General features: G+C 42.2%; 1 protein-coding gene across 2 annotated transcripts; it reads right to left on the minus strand.

Annotated features, from left to right (window-relative positions):
* Positions 1 to 2901: 2901 nt before the first annotated feature.
* Positions 2902 to 14299, minus strand: LOC136428178 (putative neutral sphingomyelinase). 2 transcript variants are annotated; one of them, XM_066417515.1, is made up of 9 exons: positions 14071 to 14299; positions 13295 to 13388; positions 11671 to 11747; positions 10571 to 10760; positions 9502 to 9593; positions 8933 to 9062; positions 8369 to 8464; positions 6571 to 6709; positions 2902 to 3275 (listed from the first exon to the last, which is right to left on the minus strand). In XM_066417515.1, the coding sequence occupies exons 1-9, from the start codon at positions 14106 to 14108 to the stop codon at positions 2950 to 2952; spliced, it is 1182 nt and encodes a 393-aa protein (XP_066273612.1). In that variant the 5' UTR covers positions 14109 to 14299; the 3' UTR covers positions 2902 to 2949. The 2 variants fall into 2 exon arrangements, with proteins under 2 accessions (XP_066273612.1, XP_066273619.1); XM_066417522.1 differs by having other exon boundaries at positions 13295 to 13366; positions 14071 to 14298.
* Between the last annotated feature and the right edge of the window lie 3404 nt (positions 14300 to 17703).

The raw sequence follows: 17703 nt of genomic DNA on the forward strand, positions 1-17703 counted from the left end.
GACATAAAGAATACGAGGCAAAATAGAAAGCCCGACAAAACACGTCAAAAGCTAGCCAGACCCCAACCTCTGCTTGGAGCGCACACGTTCATTACTTCCCCATAAACTTGCCACATTCATGTATTTCTGCCACCAAACCTACTTCTTGGGATACATATTTAAATAATTTTTCAGTGATGTGTCGGGAACTTGGTTTGAAAAACTGTTCTAGACGTAACCTATAGGACAGTAAAGGCTTTCACAATTAAAACTACACGCAACACCGTATCTCGTCAGTGTCTTGGCCGACCACGATTACAGTGTGTGAGAACACAATATTTTTTTGACACCTAGGATTAATATATGACATTGTCCTATCTGTTAGAAAAACGGACGGCTATCTTGAATGCCGTACAGAGCCGATACAATACGAAGACTCGGCTAAACGGACCGCTGATGCAACACGAAGTCTTGTCTGCCTAAAGTCAAGCCAAACCTGCCGATCCGTAGGTGATACCCCGTGAATGAAATGTCAAAGTGCCAGTGATCACGTCATTCCATTTTCAGTGGTACATTGTTATGCAAATTAAATGATCGGAATATCATAAGGTAGTACCAATCTTGACCTTAAAGGACAAGAAAGCAGGACCCAGGGTTCTCCTCTTATAAAAACTATCTTCTGTCAGGGAGTTAGTAGCTAAATTGACTCCAACCCTCATCCCAACATCATAAATGGATAATCCTCTGTAGGGGATCTCTACCCGTCTGGCTCAAAGAACAATAGAACGGGATCAGAGCAGACGACAGGAAATCATTTGCATATTAACTGACGTCTCAAGGTTTAAAAAATCCTGTATTTTTCTCACTGGTTTTTGAAGAAACCATTGTCAGACAAACAAAATAACCCAGATACATGTTGGTGTAACAAAGCTACATAATCAATACAATACGTAACTTTGCTAGGCAACTTTCCGAAAACCATAACATTGTGTTTTCAACTGTCAAAGCAACCCCTTCAAAGTTGGAATTGTATCTATATTTTCCTCAGATCTGTATTAGCTTTGATAGCTGTGTGTCTAGAAATATGACTTATACAATTATGGTGTCTACTTGGTAGTCTAAAAAAACAGCATAGACTGGGGCTCTGTAGAACTGTACATGTAATTTGTATACTGACAGCCAAATCATGTCTGAGACATTCTACCAGTGAGCATGGCAGGCCAGTGTTGTAATTGCTTCATAATCTTGGTTACTCAGGTACTGCAAAGCTGACTTGTTCATGTGCAACTATACTTTGATTCCTTTTCAACACTATATGATTTCAAACGTGTGCTGAAGTAACTTCAATACTTGGTAAATTGTCTAAGCCAGCGAGCCCTCCACCGATGTGAACACCACGGCATTCAGAAGCAGACTGAGGTCTGGGAGTTTACGTTAGCTGAATTTATTGGGTGGTTTTATAGTCCAGGCAAGGTCTTTAATGTTTTTGTGAACACGATAGATCAAGAAGACATTGGTGGATTGTCTTTATATTTTGTATGTGGGTAGGTCTGGATGAGACCTCGGAAATAGATTTTGGGCTCCCTAGCATTATAGCGACTTGTTATAGTACTGCTGTGGAACTTTCGGTTTGGATATCTCGTGCTCTGGACATGCTATATGACCATGATTGTTTTAAATGGTAGGTAGGTAGGTAGGGAGAGTTCGTCGTGCAGGTTTGGGCCCCCTGGCGGCTTTTTTGGAACCACAAGGGACGATTTTGTTTCAAACATCGAAAAAGGGCTTAACGGATCGTCCTGATATTTGTTATGTTAACTGATGATTTACATAATTGACAAGTCGATGGCCGCTTTTCAACAAGGTCGGGTGGAGAGAGGAGTCACGGCTAAGAATCAAAACATTATACATGTACTAAGTAAACAATAATGCAGTAATAGATTATAGGATATAGGAGATTCTTTGTTCACAACCAGGTAATCTCACCTGCTGACGTTTAGGTGTCTGTCAGACACCTTCTTCAGTACTTATGTGAATAAATGAATCATTCATTACTATATCATTTAGTCTTAAATCGTGCAACTGATAACTTTTATGCAAAAGACCTTACTTTGATCAATGAGAAACATATATGATGTGTCACTTGAACAAGTTGATATCATTTGACGAAGGTATTGGGCTGTGGAACTCTTGTTGACTTTATTCAAGATTATGTACGCTATATAATGTACATAAGCAAAAAGACCTTACTAACTAAGTTCTCGCTCAGTTCTCTTACCCTTCTCAAGCTGAAATCACCCGATACGGGGGTCGATACAGACTGCCGGTGTCAAGCCAAATACGTGAGAGTTCAGCAACTGGACCGGAGCATGACACTTGGGGGTGGGGGGTTCCAGTATACGTGAGAGGAGTACTCCAAGTGCAAAACATTCGTGGGACGTGGTAATTTTCAAGCATAAGTCTAACTCTAACCCTAACCCTAACTCTAGCCCCAAACCCCTTCCCTAATCCTAATCCCAACACTAGCCCTAATCTTAACCCTAATCCTACCTGTCAATATTGCTTTGCCCCCATCGACCCCAATCCTAACTCCACACAGATGCTCCTCTCACGTATACTGGAATCCTCCCAAATGTGTCGTGCTCAGATCCAGTAGCTCACGTATTTGGCAGCTCAAGGATTTGGCTCTACGCCTGTGGTCGCGAATAGATACTGTAGGAAACACGTTGTGAAGTGTTAGAATCTACCTTCATTACATGCATTCTATTAAGGTGTTTCTGAAAACTCGGAAAGCGTTTTTGAAAATGCATTTAAAGCAGGTCTAAGACTATTCTGAAACACGTTTTAACTGTACTTTCCAAAACAATAATTAGACTTGCCCAAATTTTCGACATGTACCACTAAGTGTAAAGTAAAAAAACACACTTTGCTGATTGTGAAGCTTTATTGTTAGAATATCACTCGTCAAGTGCTTCACTTGTTTTTCATCTCTGATGCTTTGAGGAGAGCCTCCATCCCAGCCTTGGTTGCTAAGAGACCCCTCTTCTCCGTCTCCAGGACAACCACGCCCATCCAGAAGCTCCAGCCAATAAGAAGCCCCAGCAGCAGGTTGATCAGTGACGTCACGATGTAATGGAGCGGGAGGTGGGTGATGGGGAGCATTAGGAGCAGACAGAGGAGGAGGACTGCCATGTAGAACAGTCGGCTGGAGGCTGCGGAGACCATCTTCTCCTCCAGAATCTGGACCGCCTGGCGGAGGGACGCGTCACGCTCGGACAGGTAGAGAGGCTTGGATTGAGCTGAAAAAAATGTATATGGTTTATTGGTCAGTAATTACCCGTGCAATCACGAGCTATAGGCTACGGTATTTATGTTGAGAACCCGCCGCGGTACATGTTTTCGCTCACATGCTCCCGACGACGGTTTCTCCCGTCCTTTGCGCTAATTACCTTCGCCGAGAAGGTTATGCAGAGGGTAGCGTCTGTGTGTTTGTTTGTAACGCACAGCATAACTCGAGAAGGCTTGGATGGATTGTCTTGATATTTGGTAGGTAGGTAGGTCTTGATGAGACTTAGAAATGATTAGATTTTGGGTCCCCTAGCGGCTTGTTATGGTACTGCAGCAGAACTTCCTGTTTGGATATCTCGTGTTCTGGACATGCTATGGTCCTGATTTTTGAGTGGTAGATAGCTCTTTGGACAGCGAGTAAGTCATCTAGGTTTTGCCCCCCTAGCGGCTTTTTTGGAACTGCAGGAGCAGGTTTTGCTTCAGACTTTGAAATGGAACAAGAGTCCGTAGGACACAATTCTCCGTGAAGTATTTATAGTGTGTACATTGTGGGTGAGGTGTTTGTTAATTTCCTTTGCAAGTGACCTGCTCAGTTGTAAGATAGATGCATGAAATGGATCTTGATGTAAGGTGTGAAATCACAAACAATTACTATCCTGGTTTATTTTGTTGTATTTGGCGATTAATTGTGTAGGGATGGGCCACTATACTGGATAATTGTTAACGATGGCCCCAGATTTTAATGGTTTGGTCCATTTTATGTCATTTTTATCATGAAGCACTGTTTCTCGATTAGAACCGCCAGTCCTATATCATCTTGTGACACTTAAGTACCTATGCAGCTAGCAATGGAATTGTGGGTTGTATGTGGAGCTAGGTGTGAGAAGTGCATTTTTGATATGGCCCTTATAGGATCTAGAAATTCCGGGAAAAGTCACAAATTTAGATCTAGATGGCCCCATTTGAAGATTATCAACGAACCATTCAGCCTTACAACTAAGATGTTTCAGAAATCACAAATATGCAGTATATTCTCTTTCCACAATTCATTGCAGGCATGCCTGATCTATAGCTATCAACCTCTTTGCAATAAAAAAAGGCTAATTTGCATTATTGTAACATTTCACGAAGGTCAAAGGTCACCGGATTGAGAGATCGGTGAAACCACCCGGAAGTGACACTGGCCCCGGCCCGCGCGCACTTTTCTGAGATACATATCTCAACAATCTTTCATCCCCTGCGTTAACCTTTTACATTGTTACAGCCTCCGTACTACAAACTGCAAGTGTGGTAATTTTGAAGGTCCAGAGATCTCCCATTTTCACACTGTGCGTAAAAGTGCACCGTCCGTCGTGTGCGAACATACTAGTCTGCGAGCTGCGAGTGGACACGGCATGCTTAATACACAGACAGGAGGTCACTCTGCACATGTTCGCAGACAAAACTCACAATTCCCGTTGCCGCATTGGTATGTAACTTGGTATATCGTTTTCAAGGTTGCGTGTGGTGATGCACGTTGTCTATTTTGTAATGTAACAGTGACTATACGATCACAGCAAGTAGAAAAGAAATATACCCCGTATCTGCCTGAAGTATTCTACTCAAGCGGAACGGATTATAGCATGGTGTCTATGGCAGGGCAGTGGCACTACCATTAATCGTAGGGGTGCAATTACGATATTGCATCGACGATAAAAGTAGTTACGGTGTAACAAAGACATCGTGCATCACCACGCCCAACCAGGCAAACGATATGCCAAGTTACACACTGATGCGACGATGGTATCGTGAGTTATAGCTGCGAACACGCAAGCAAAAGCATTTCCAATACTCCCAGAAGGAGGTCAACCCTCCTTCCCGGAGTAATAACTCAAGAAGGGCCTGATGGATGGTCATGATTTTTGGTAAGTAGATAGCTTGAGTGATGATGTACATGATTAGGTACTTATTATGCAAATAAGTATCTAATTTGCATAATTAATGAGGAAAGTTTGTACATTCGCCAAATTCCATGATTGGACTCTCAAACTTGTGACATATGTAACTGAGGAGGAGAGAAATATTATTAGATATCAACTATGCAAATGATGACCTCATTTGCATAATAAATGAGAAAATACTATAACTCCAGATGGGCTAGATGGATGGTTTTAATTTTTGGTAAGTAGATAGCTTGAGTGATGATGTATATGATTAGATACTTATTATGCGAATAAGTATGTAATTTGCATAATTAATGAGGAAAGTTTATAGACCCGCCAAACTCCATGATAGGACTCTCAAACATGTGACATATGTAATTGAGGAGGAGAGAAATATTGATAGATATCAACTATGCAAATGAAGACCTCATTTGCATAATTAATGACAAAATACTATAACTCAAGATGGGCTTAATGGATGGTCTTGATTTTTGGTATGTAGATAGCTTACGTGATGCTTTGCATGATAAGATATAATTATGCAAATCAGATTTTCTAATTTGCATAACTAATGAGACAATTTCAAAAGCCCGCTGTGTTCCATGATATGACTATCCAAATATGTGACATTTGTAACTGAGGAAGAGAAGAATGTTAATAGATAGAAAATATGCAATTGTAGGTGTAATTTGCATAAGTCATGAGAAACTACTATAATTAAATACTGTAAATGATGGCAATTTCATACTTATGGCATTTGAAAGTTATGTGAATGTGAACATTGTTGAATCAAATTATGCTAATACGGACCTCATTTGCATAATTGATGATAAATTTTAGCATATCCTTCTTTGATAAGCTCATACTTTGGACAACTTCTGTTATTTGGCTGAAGACGATCAACTGGTATGATTTATGATTGATGAGAAACACTCCAAAATACGTCAGTCATAAAGGTTAAAATCATTTGGCGAAGGTATGAGGTCGTGGAACTCTAGTTTACCTCTGTGGAGTGAGGAAAGTCGTTTATCATTGTGTACAGTGCCTTTCCCAAGGGCACAACATCGGGGCTTATCGGGTTTCGAACCCGGGACCTCTCGGTTCTGGGTGAAACACCCTACCAATTGTGCCACACGATGCCACACGTATATTCAAGATTGAGGACATAGCGCACATGTATCGCACAATGATTGATATGTAACGTTAGTATTAACATTCCTGTGGCGTCGAATTTCCGAGTGGCTAGACCAGAGAGCTTGAGATCGACAGGTCATGGGTTCGATAATAATGCATCTTAGATGATAGAAAAGACTTAAATAATCGCTCATCCCTGGCTTGATTTTATGTTCATGTTTGCATTAATTTCGCAAATCTCACACCTTACCATCACGTGGTCCTGAGACCTTCTCCAGTTCGAAGTGCGCCAGCACCCCTTCATGGTCGGAGTAGTTGAAGGGTTTTCCAGGGACCTTGTGCATGGTGGTCTTACAGTGGACACACTTCACCCTGTACCCGGCAGACCCCTGGAAGGCCCCAAAAGAAAGTTTACTATGCCTGATCAATTTCATCATTTTCTTTAATCACTGGTTAACAATAGCCTCCGTTGCAGGCTCTGAAGCGGCTTTTTAGGGGGCTAATAGTTACGGGCTGGCTGCAGAAAGTGTATTATTTAGCCCCCCAAAAAGCCGCTTCAGTGCCTGCAACGGAGGCTAGGTTAACAACGATAGTTTAAAAACAACCAAGATTTGATACCTATCCAATGTTTCAGTGACCGCCTGTCACCTTCCTCGTATTTAAAGGAAAGCTACACAAAAAATTGAAAATCCTACTATGATATGGTTCATATATACCAAAGTCATGTTCTTACTTTAAATCGTTTCACATAAGGGGATCTTCCACCGTTTGCAACTTATACCGTGTTGACGGCTTCTCACCTAATGATTGGATTTTATGACGTCAGTGTTCTAAATTTCTAACCTGACGATTGAATTATATGACGTCAGTGTTCTAAATTTCCCAAACAGAATGAATAGTGCGTTTTAACCTGGCTTTCGTAAGGATGGAGGTCGAGGAACTTTCCGTCGAATTCGAGGGAGTTAGTGGGCTTTAAATTCTGAAAGTTCCTCGAAATCCATCCTCAGGAAAACCAGTTTAAAAACAGATAATTCAATCATCAGGTGAGAAGGCGCCAGCTCGGCTTAGGTTACAAATGGTGGAAGGTCCCAGAACTATGACGGACTCATGTGAAACAAGTTAGAATTTGACTTTGGGGTATGTATAGCATAGTATAGTGGGATTTTCAATTCTTTGTGTAGCTTTCCTTTAAGTGGGATAGGTACACAAGAGCACAAAAGAAAGAAGCTGAGAAATAAGAGAACTCAACTAAATCAGCAGTGACAGATCGCATCAAAGGAAACAACTTTGAAGAAGAAGACTTGGCAGATCTTAATGTGATGGAAAGGGTGACAGATACACTCAATGGATTGAGAAGGCTGTATGTAGAATGTGCTCCATTCGTGGATCGCGATGGAAGGGGATACAAACTCACATTAGACGTAGTTAGTCGATTTTGATGTCTTAGGAGTTTAACGCAGGCTGTGACAGAATCAACTACCAACACGAATGCAAGGCAGACTTTTCGGTGCCAAGACAGCTGAGTTTCGTACGACATAACGTTAGTTCACATAAACTCGCGGGGTAATATAAACTCGGTCCGTTTTATCGTGTGTTTTTTGCTTGGACACGGTCATATAACCTTAGAACTCTCTTCCAGCCAAGGTGGGAACAAAAGCTGCTATATAAAAGCTAATTAGGGGCAAGATATTAATGAAGAATCTTCTCTCCCGAAAACCTGTTTGAGAGCGCCGTCATTTTGGGTACGGCGGACGGTAGTTTTCAAATTACAATATCATGGTATCAGCACAACTAGAGCAAAAAAACTATATAGCATTAGTGCAAAGGAAATCCATGATATTGACAGAATAACAGAAATAAGGATGGTTTATTGTTCTGCCAGATTGGTTTCAATTAATTTGTATAAAAAAATCCCGGTTTTGAACTAACGTCACACGACCCAAAATTGCCCTCAGTTTGTGATCGTACGACGATTTCACAATGAATGTGACCAGGGTATAAACAAATATTTCATGAGTGCAAAAAAAGCGAACCTTCTCCAAACCCACCTCATAGAGGATGTAGTCGATTCTCTCCACTAGGTCTCCAGGAGCCGTGAAGTTGTTTTCAGGATGACCGCTGGTAACGCCTGAATCATCCGCCTTCTGGTGTGGGGTTATATGTTATATGTGGGGTTAAACGTTTGTAACAACGTTTACCACGCTTGAGGTAAGATTTGTCTTTTTCTCTTCGAATGATTAAGTTGTAAATCAGTTGAAAATACTCATCATCTGATTAAAAATATAGAGTCGATTGAGAATGCAATGAAATGTAATGACTAAACATACAGAGGGCAACAACGTTAAGCAACTTATAAATGAAATATGACTATCAAATTTCCCTTTTAGTCCATGGATAGTTCCATAGTGCCGTCTGTCATAGGACAGATCCCGATCGCGATCTGTTCTAGGACAGTAGCCGATGGTCCTGAATCGCCACCTTTACTGTGACATATACATAAATAGTATTGTCCCGAGAAGGGTGACAGACGGTCAACAAAACGTCGTCTGTGTATAAACTCTTTGGTTGCGTATCTAAATATTAAAAAAAATAGTCGCTTCCAGTATATGAACCTTGTGTTCAGCCGTCAGCCAGGCGTCCTCCATCCCCGAGTCGGACTGGATGATTTTCAGCCCGAGTTCCCAGGGTTGGAAGTTCAAATCTCCCGTGAGGATGCTCAAGTCTGCAGACCTGCCGGTGAAGCTGTAAGTAAAGAAATAGTTCAGCTTCATTTTATTTTGGTACCTTCAAGTTGCGACCAAAACTCAAGATGTTCTGTGTGTGTGTGTGTGTTTTTTTTTTTTAAATGACGCTTTCCCATCGTGTATCACATCTCAATGATAAAGCCAAAGGTCATATAGACCCATTTCCTTATCCTGTGAAAAGCGGGCATAAAGCGCTGGATCCGTGGCACGCTGGTGGCGTCACTGAGGCCGATAGAATTAACAAAGCACTCAACGAATTTCATCGACAAAAAAAGGAATCTTCTAAAGCTTTGCGTGTTTTGTTGTCTTTTTTGTAATACTTGTACGTTTTGGATGATATTTCCATTATAAGATTAAGGGTAACACAAATCCAGTTTCGGACGCAGCGACGCTGCCAGCGGGCCGCGGGTCCAGTGAGAGGGGGGGAGCTTACGCACCGAATGAATTGGCTGATTTCGAACGCCTGGGACACCCTGTGTGCCTCGTACACGCTCAGGTCGGAGGCCGTCACCGTGTGCGCCGCGTGGGTCTGAAGTTCAAACAAAGCGTGTGCATTGGTCAAAAGACTAGACAACTGATTCCACCGAAAACCTGTCGGTGTCACCACCCTTATAATGAATGAAGACCTTTATTGTACATTCGTGCCCCAAGGGGCTAGATACAGGTCGCCTTACATAAACCTAACTAACATGTAAGTGACAAATACAGTAAAATATATACAGTACATAGTTTAAACATACATGGTAGACGCAAGTGATAAGCTAAGCTAATCCAGTAGAGTCAACATCTTCTCGCTGCTTTGTAAAAGTGTAGAATTATGAACAGATCGTGTTTTTTATACAAGGGTTGTATAGACGCAACAAAAATATGAAATTATCCGTTGCGTTTAGATATTCAAAGTATGAGAACTTTTCAGTAACACATTTGAAAAGAACATTTCTTTCTTTATCGTAAAGTCTACAATCTAAAATGAAGTGCCGCTCATCTTCTATTTCATTAACTTACAATATTGGCAAAGTCTATGTTCTAGAAGCGTGCGGTTGTGCCTTCCTGTTTCAATATGTAATTTGTGACAACTAATCCTGAATTTAGTGACAGCTACTCTATGCTGTATGTTGCTTATAAATAGATACTCTCCTTCCTTATATAGGGACTTAAACAGTCGGTAAGTTCGTAATTTGTTGCTATAAGATTTCTCTCTATTATCATTGTGGATTTCGGCTGAGAATGTTTGAGTGTAAATATCTTTAACAGGTTTCTTGTTGCATCCCGACTTATACAGGCCAATAGATAGCTAGACAATTAAAGTACGTCGTATATGAAATCGACAATTCGGCTTTTCTCTAGTTCCTGTTGAGTTGTGGTTGGGTCTAATGTTTAAACATAGTGTGCACATTGGCTCCAAAATAAAACACAAAGCATGTTAAAAGCAGCTTGAGTTCCAACCCAAGAAAGTCTCAACATTGTCGGATCACCGACAAGTCAATCTCATCCCAGGGTACTTACATGCGCAGCGTAGAGGTTGATCTCTGTCCCAGAGTACTGTATACGGCAGAGCCCGACCAGACTCCCGCCAAACCAGTCCAGCTCCACTTTCCTGATGTCGTCCGGCTGGCCGTTCAGAGTGAACTGGTGCTGACAGACGTCTGCTATGGGATGTTTGGAAAATACACAGACACCACTTCCAGTCCACCCGCTAAAACAGAGAAGAACGAAAATTTAAACAAAACTAGAGGTCGGGTGGCGTAACGGCAGGGTGTTCGGCCTAGAACCACAGGTCCCGGGTTCGAATTCCCTGACGCCACCGACGTTGTGCCCTTGGGAAAGTCACTTTACACGACTTTCCTCACTCCACCTAGCTGTAAAAATGTGTATGATGTTCTCTATACGTGGCACTGTTGATATAAGTTATGAAAAACTTGAGTGCAGTACCACGTCGTCTTTGTTTGTCCAACAACGATTAAAAAAAAAAAAACTAGAATGGATAAAATTTCCTGGACCCGGCCGGGCCAATGGTACTGGTGGGAAAAACTCCGGACTCGGGCCAACTCCTGCAACCTTTCAGGGACCTTTCTGGCAACTTTGACCTACCTTCCTGTTGGTGTTCCCGACGTACCTAACATCCAAATGCCAATTGAAAGAACAGACAAACAAACAAACAAACAATCACCAACTAACGAAAGAACTTCCGTTTCCGCATAGGTAAAGTAAAACACATAAATTTGAGTTTTATGTATTGTAAACATAAGAATATAATTAAGCACATATTTGAACACTTTAGAAGTAGATTGAACAACGTAGACAAATACAGTCTATGAACATTCAAGCCATTTTGTGTGTGTGTGACATCGGTTGCCTTTTGGTTCTGTCTTTTTATCACTAGTAGACCCCTATTTTGCCCTGTTGGGAACACTTCATTCTAATATTTTACTCAGGTGAAAATGAGTACGTACCCTCGGCGAGAAAATTATAAGGGAAGTACATTGCAAAGGTGATAATCTCCTGTTATGTCCATTATTACACAGAAACATGTATGCTAAATCTCAATTCTCAGATTTAAAAAAAGGAAACAAGTCACTGTACATTCAAAACTATACAACCCATACCTGTAGAAGTAGTGATGATACGGTAACACATTGCTGACCAGGTAAACCAGCTTTCGGTACATGTCATCTGTAAAGACCTGTAGTGAATTGAACAGGCAGGTAAATGGTTGCCCTAAATGATATAATATTGTAACTTTTCTTATACTTGATAGGTGATAATCGTTGATAACGAAATAGATGATAATCATTGCATTGTTTTTTGGTCGATAGTTGTGTATGTGTTACACTTCTGTACGTTTGGGACTGCATAGTGATGTCATCCCTTGTGATTACATATGTAAATACTTTGCGTTTGGGAATGCATCTCATCATTATGTATAAGCAGCGACACCTGTGCTGCATTACTATGTGAACCAGTGAGAATTGCCTTGAAGAAGGTGACTGATGGTCCCCGAAACGTCGGTGGATTAATCATCTTGGTTGTGTAAAAATAGTCTTTTTATTCATTTTCTTTAAACTTGTCTTGAATATGTCCATTTTACTGATTGCATCAGGACGTACCCTTGATCTGAAATGCTACCATATTATTACATTACTGTAGGTAGCTAAAGTTTTGTTCTTCTACACATATCATTGGAACATCATTTTAACAGACCCCTATAGCTACTACCACCAAGGAGAGAAGAAGCTGACTTAGAACGGCGCTGCTACATGAACAAGGGTTTGGGGTGAAAGCTGCTTGCATTGGAGGCCAAGACGTGGTTATACTCGAGACAGCTGTCTCCGCCGGACTTACATTGACCATAATATCATAGATTTTTTTAACATGCTGTAGTGTGAACAATAGCCACAAATAGAGACAATAGCTAAAATACTCTATAAAGGTTGTACAAGCTTAGCCCCAAAATCGCCACCTACTTTGGCTACTTATAGCGGCGAGAAGCAGTACTCTACCCTACTCTTTTTCGAAAGATGTGGTGGGTTCTTAAACGTGCGCGGGGTGTGGCTCACCCCAAACACCGGAACTCCATTTAATGTCCTATCCGAGGGACGTCCATAACCGAAGCTAGGTACTCATTTACACCTGAGTGAAGTGAGGAAATTTGTGTTAAGTGCCTTTCCTAAGGGTACAATATGTGTGGACAACGCCCGGGCGCATGTCCATACATGGTCTGGGGCCCGGGGGCAAGCCGGGATCGAACTCGGGTTCCCTTGTTTGACGAATGTTCTAGCCGTTACGCCACACGACGCCAGTTCAGTGACTAATCAGTGGTTCACAGCTGCCAAGTATTCGTGCATCTTCAGATGGTAGCGATGTCGAGCACAAGTCGTGGACTTAGATAAGATCACAGAAGACAGGGACTTTTCGAAAAAAACAAGAGTGGACTAAGTCCAGTGAGCCATCCTAAATGATTACGAAAGTTTTGATAACCACAGTAAAGGCAGAGTTATGCTTGGGCCCCATTTCCCATCCGGGGCCTGGCCGTCCTGTTTGCGAAAATGAAAAGATAAAAGATGTATATCAAGAAAATACACAATATGTTGTTCGAAGTAACTTTTCTACGTTTTTGTGTCTTTTGCTGTCATTTATATCATATTTTTCGTTCCCGCAGGCTGCCCGGCCGGGCCTCGCTTGGGAAATGGGACCGTAGCTTAAATGGAAAACAAGCGGAAGAAAAAGCACCTCTTGTAGAGACACCAAATCGTACTTCCCGGTGCGCAGCTCCTCTCCGATGGCTTGAAACCGCTCGGACATCTTTGGACAGAACATAACGCCCCTTCGAAGAGACAGACACATAAATACGATTCTCTCATGCCAGTTGTATATGTCAATGAATGGCCCTGGCGTACCAGCTTGCGTTCTGTCCTCCCGGCGTTAGCGCTTGCTAGCCGCCATCAACCAATCACGTCATCGCCTACCGTCATGGGGTAAGGTGAATGGCTGCTAACTTCCCTTCAACAACTTCAGCGGGAGTATATGATTGGTTGATACCGGGTCAGCGCTAACGCAGTGAGAAGGACAGATCACAGGCCAGGCCGCCACGCCCATAACATGTACATGTATAATTAATACATATCTATATATTTCAAGATTTAAAGTACTTTAAACAGACACCACAGTGGCTATAAAAACAATGTACATTGTACTGTAAGTGTTTAACGTACGGTGTCTATTCTCTGTGCAAAATGCGGATGTAACCCAATGAAAGAGGCATTCAAGGGTTTGAGTGTAAATAACTGTAGAACAAATACACTTTTAGGTATCATTCAATGCCAATGTTGATCTTTCCAGATATAATCAAACAACCGAATCCATCGAAAACGTGTAGTACATTGTGAGTGAAACTAAAGATTGAATATTTATCTACCTCTTGCTCTTGAGTTGTGGATATTTATCTCAATTAACATTCGCCAAGTAGATTGTTACCCACCTGAGGCCTGGTCGTGCAATGTACTTACCAACAATTGAGAGTTAGAACGCGCAGTTCGGCCGGCATGTTGTTACAGGTACGCAGGCTGTGTCCAGGTATATCCGGGTTTCAGTCACTTCACTTCACTTCGACATATTAAGGAAAAAAGTGTTCAGATACAGCATATAGTTACACCCATGACAAAGGTTCTTGCTAGTGAATATTGTACATTAATGTAGACCTTAAAGTCATAGACAAGACCAGAGAAGAGTGTCCTGGTTCGGCTGATAATATTTTTCTGAATCCAAGAACGTAATTGCGTTGACCCTTGACCCTTCAGATCAATTACAACCAGGTGTAACATGTTATATCATGAACAACCATTAGATAAACTTCAACTTGGCCGCTCTTAAGAAACCTTGGGTTTAGCTTAAAATTGCATTTCTGGGAGGCTGCCATTCGGCGCCAGCAAGTGACCTCAATACGACCTTCCCCAACCGATGTCAGGTATTCATTCACACCTGGGTGGAGTGAGGAAAGTCTGCGCAACACCCTACCGATTGCGCCACACGATGCCACACGATGCTACATAAACATCCCACCCTAGCATGACACACCTTTCCTCTGTCAATGTACATGCATTACAAGTTACATCTAGTGCCGAAAAAAACACGTTAGAATTATTGATACCTGCACTTACCGAGGCGTGGAGAGCACTGTAAAAGCTGGACGGGACGGGACAAAGTACAGGTCCTGACAAGGGGGACATGCCGTACAAAAACACATGGACTGACCCGTTTTTATTCAGCCAACTTCGTAGCTCGTTGCTGTTATATTAGATCATGCTAGTGTTATTAAACACCTCCCTTCCACACTGGAATTTACCACCATTTATTTAGTTTATCAATTATGGATACATTTCAGACTTGAAGAAGTCGTTCCACCCCTACTGATAGTAGTGGACTAGTCTAAGATAACAACTTACACAGTGCGCTATTTGACTGCAGATAGCAGTATTTGTAAGCACACAGTATGGTCGCATCGTGGGGTGTTTCGCCCGGGCGCCCAGAACCAAGAGGTCCCGGGTTCGAAACCACTGCTATGCCCCGATGATGTGCCCTTTGGAAAGACACTTGACATGGCTTTCCTCACTACACCCAGGTGTGAATGGGTACCTGACTTTGGTTGGGGAAGGTTGTATTGAGGTCACCTGCTGGCGCCGAACGGCAGTCTCCCTGACCCTTGCGACAGTTCCACAAAGTGCGAGTGTGGAGTAGATATGTATCTGTTCTGTTATTATGTATTATGTGATTATGTGATTATAAACCCTGCAGCAATTCAGCACTGGCTGCAATTGCACGGGTAATTTCTGACCAATAAACCATGATCATTATTACACAGGTATAAGGTGGTTGTAAGGTGGGGAACGAACATGTCGGGCACTGGATGTGAATATCAGGGCAAGAGCAGATGTTTTAAAAAATGAAACAGGAAAGGGAATACCTTTTTATTGTCTTGTTACCCCATTTCTAAGAAAACAAAACTGATGAGCCTGAAGTCTAGTCTTGCTAACTTTGCCTTTGGTCTGCGTCCATCGTTTGTTCATGTAGCGACTTTTTGAAGCGGAACATGGTTGATACATATCCAGGGAATCACAAACTTTAAGTTAAACATCACTTATTATATTGTTAGAGAAACAAACTGTATGTGTGATAATTCAATCTATTGTAACGTTATAGCAAGTCATACCGTTGGTGTGCGCAGGCGCGGAGGTAAGCGGCAGCAAACACGAGAGCTCCCGAGAAATTTCTCTTTTTCACGTATCTAAGTACCAATTTCCTTGACTTTTTCATTTTGACTTAGGGCATAAGTCATACGTAAACGTATTGTGAAGCTGTGATATTGGTAAATGCTGGCTTATTTACATTTTGAACCAATTTCCTGACTGTTTTGTAACCGACACGTAAATGTGGGGAGGGCGACGACTCTAAAGTAGGGAGGGCAACTTTAGGTACGAATTCCATTTGAAGACGTATCATTATTATATGGTCTGCCAGGGAACTTGGACAACTTATATATCACGTACAGATAGTTGTTATCAATTTTTTGCACCTATATTTGTGGATTCTGAATGAATTCAAACATGTCGGCGGCGCGTCCCGGCCAACTGTAGTCATTTGCATATGAATCTGATGCAGAGTGGGGAGGGCGAGTGAGTGATTACATGTTTTGTAGGACGATATTTGTACCGAATTACATCTACTCTGATAGCTTACCTACTTAATTGGATTTCATACGTTGTTTGTTCTGATTTTGTGGTGTAAACTTGTGTGGTAGAAAACTGCTTGGTGGAAACTGCGTGCCAGCGGCCGCGGTATACGGTAGATTCTGTGTAGTGTAACCCGGTGTGGTGTAAACCTGTGTGGTGTAAATCTGTGTACTGTAAACCTGTGTGGTGGTATAGCCAGTGTGGCGGATACCTGTGTGGTGTAGCCTGTGTGGCGGAAACCTGCGTGGTGGAAATCTGTGTATTGTAAACCGGTGGTGGTACAGCCAGTGAGGCGGAGACCTGTGTAAAGTAAACAGGTGGTGATACAGCCAGTGAGGCGGATACCTGTGTAAAGTAAACAGGTGGTGATACAGCCAGTGAGGCCGAGACCTGTGTAAAGTAAACAGGTGGTGATACAGCCAGTGAGGCGGAGACCTGTGTAAAGTAAACAGGTGGTGGTACAGCCAGTATGGCGGATACCTGTGTAAAGTAAACAGGTGGTGGTACAGCCAGTGAGGCGGTAACCTGTGTAAAGTAAACAGGTGGTGGTACAGCCAGTGTGGCGGATACCTGTGTAAAGTAAACAGGTGGTGGTACAGCCAGTGTGGCGGGAACCTGTGTAGTGTAAACCTGTTGTGTTGGTACAGCCAGTGTGGCGGAAATCAGTGTGGTGTAAACCTGTTGTGTTGGTACAACCTGTGTGGTGTAAACCTGTTGTGTTGGTACAGCTAGTGTGGTAGAAACCTGTGTGGCATACGTCTGTGTGGGTGATAATTTTTCAATAACAAAATGGAACTCCATTACACTTGCATTTTCCTGGCCCTTTGTCTGATGCTTGGCAAGGCTCAGCCAGGAGCACAGCCAATAGACAAACACGAGATAAAGGACGTACATGTCACATGCGACTTCAGAACTGACTGCACCTCTGACTGGGCTACGTTTGCCTTTATGATTAAGCACAGTGGGGTGAATGGGACTCATTTCGGTCACAAGAAAATAATGATGCACAATGATAGTACAAAGTTATCATTGATTATGATTTTGCTTCTAAGTGGAGATGTCGAGATAAATCCTGGGCCTAGACCGCCAAAGTTTCCCTGCGGGAGCTGTAACAAAGCTGTACAACATACCCATACTGCAATTTGTTGTGACGGCTGCGATAAATGGTATCATAAAGACTGCATTGAGCTATGTTCTCAGGTGTATACTGCATTAGAAACACACCAATCATACTCGTGGATTTGCTGTGACTGTGGCATACCAAACTTTGCATCAGCTATGTTTGACATAACTGATGATACTTTTCATTCAGTAAACTCATTTGATACACTGAGCTCTAGTGCAAGCTTGACAGATGACTCCCCGGTTGCTACATCCACTCCACTTAGATCTAAGCAGGGTAACCCCAATATG

The sequence above is a fragment of the Branchiostoma lanceolatum genome, chromosome 1 (genome assembly GCF_035083965.1).
Source record: "Branchiostoma lanceolatum isolate klBraLanc5 chromosome 1, klBraLanc5.hap2, whole genome shotgun sequence".
Lineage (NCBI taxonomy): Eukaryota > Metazoa > Chordata > Leptocardii > Amphioxiformes > Branchiostomatidae > Branchiostoma > Branchiostoma lanceolatum.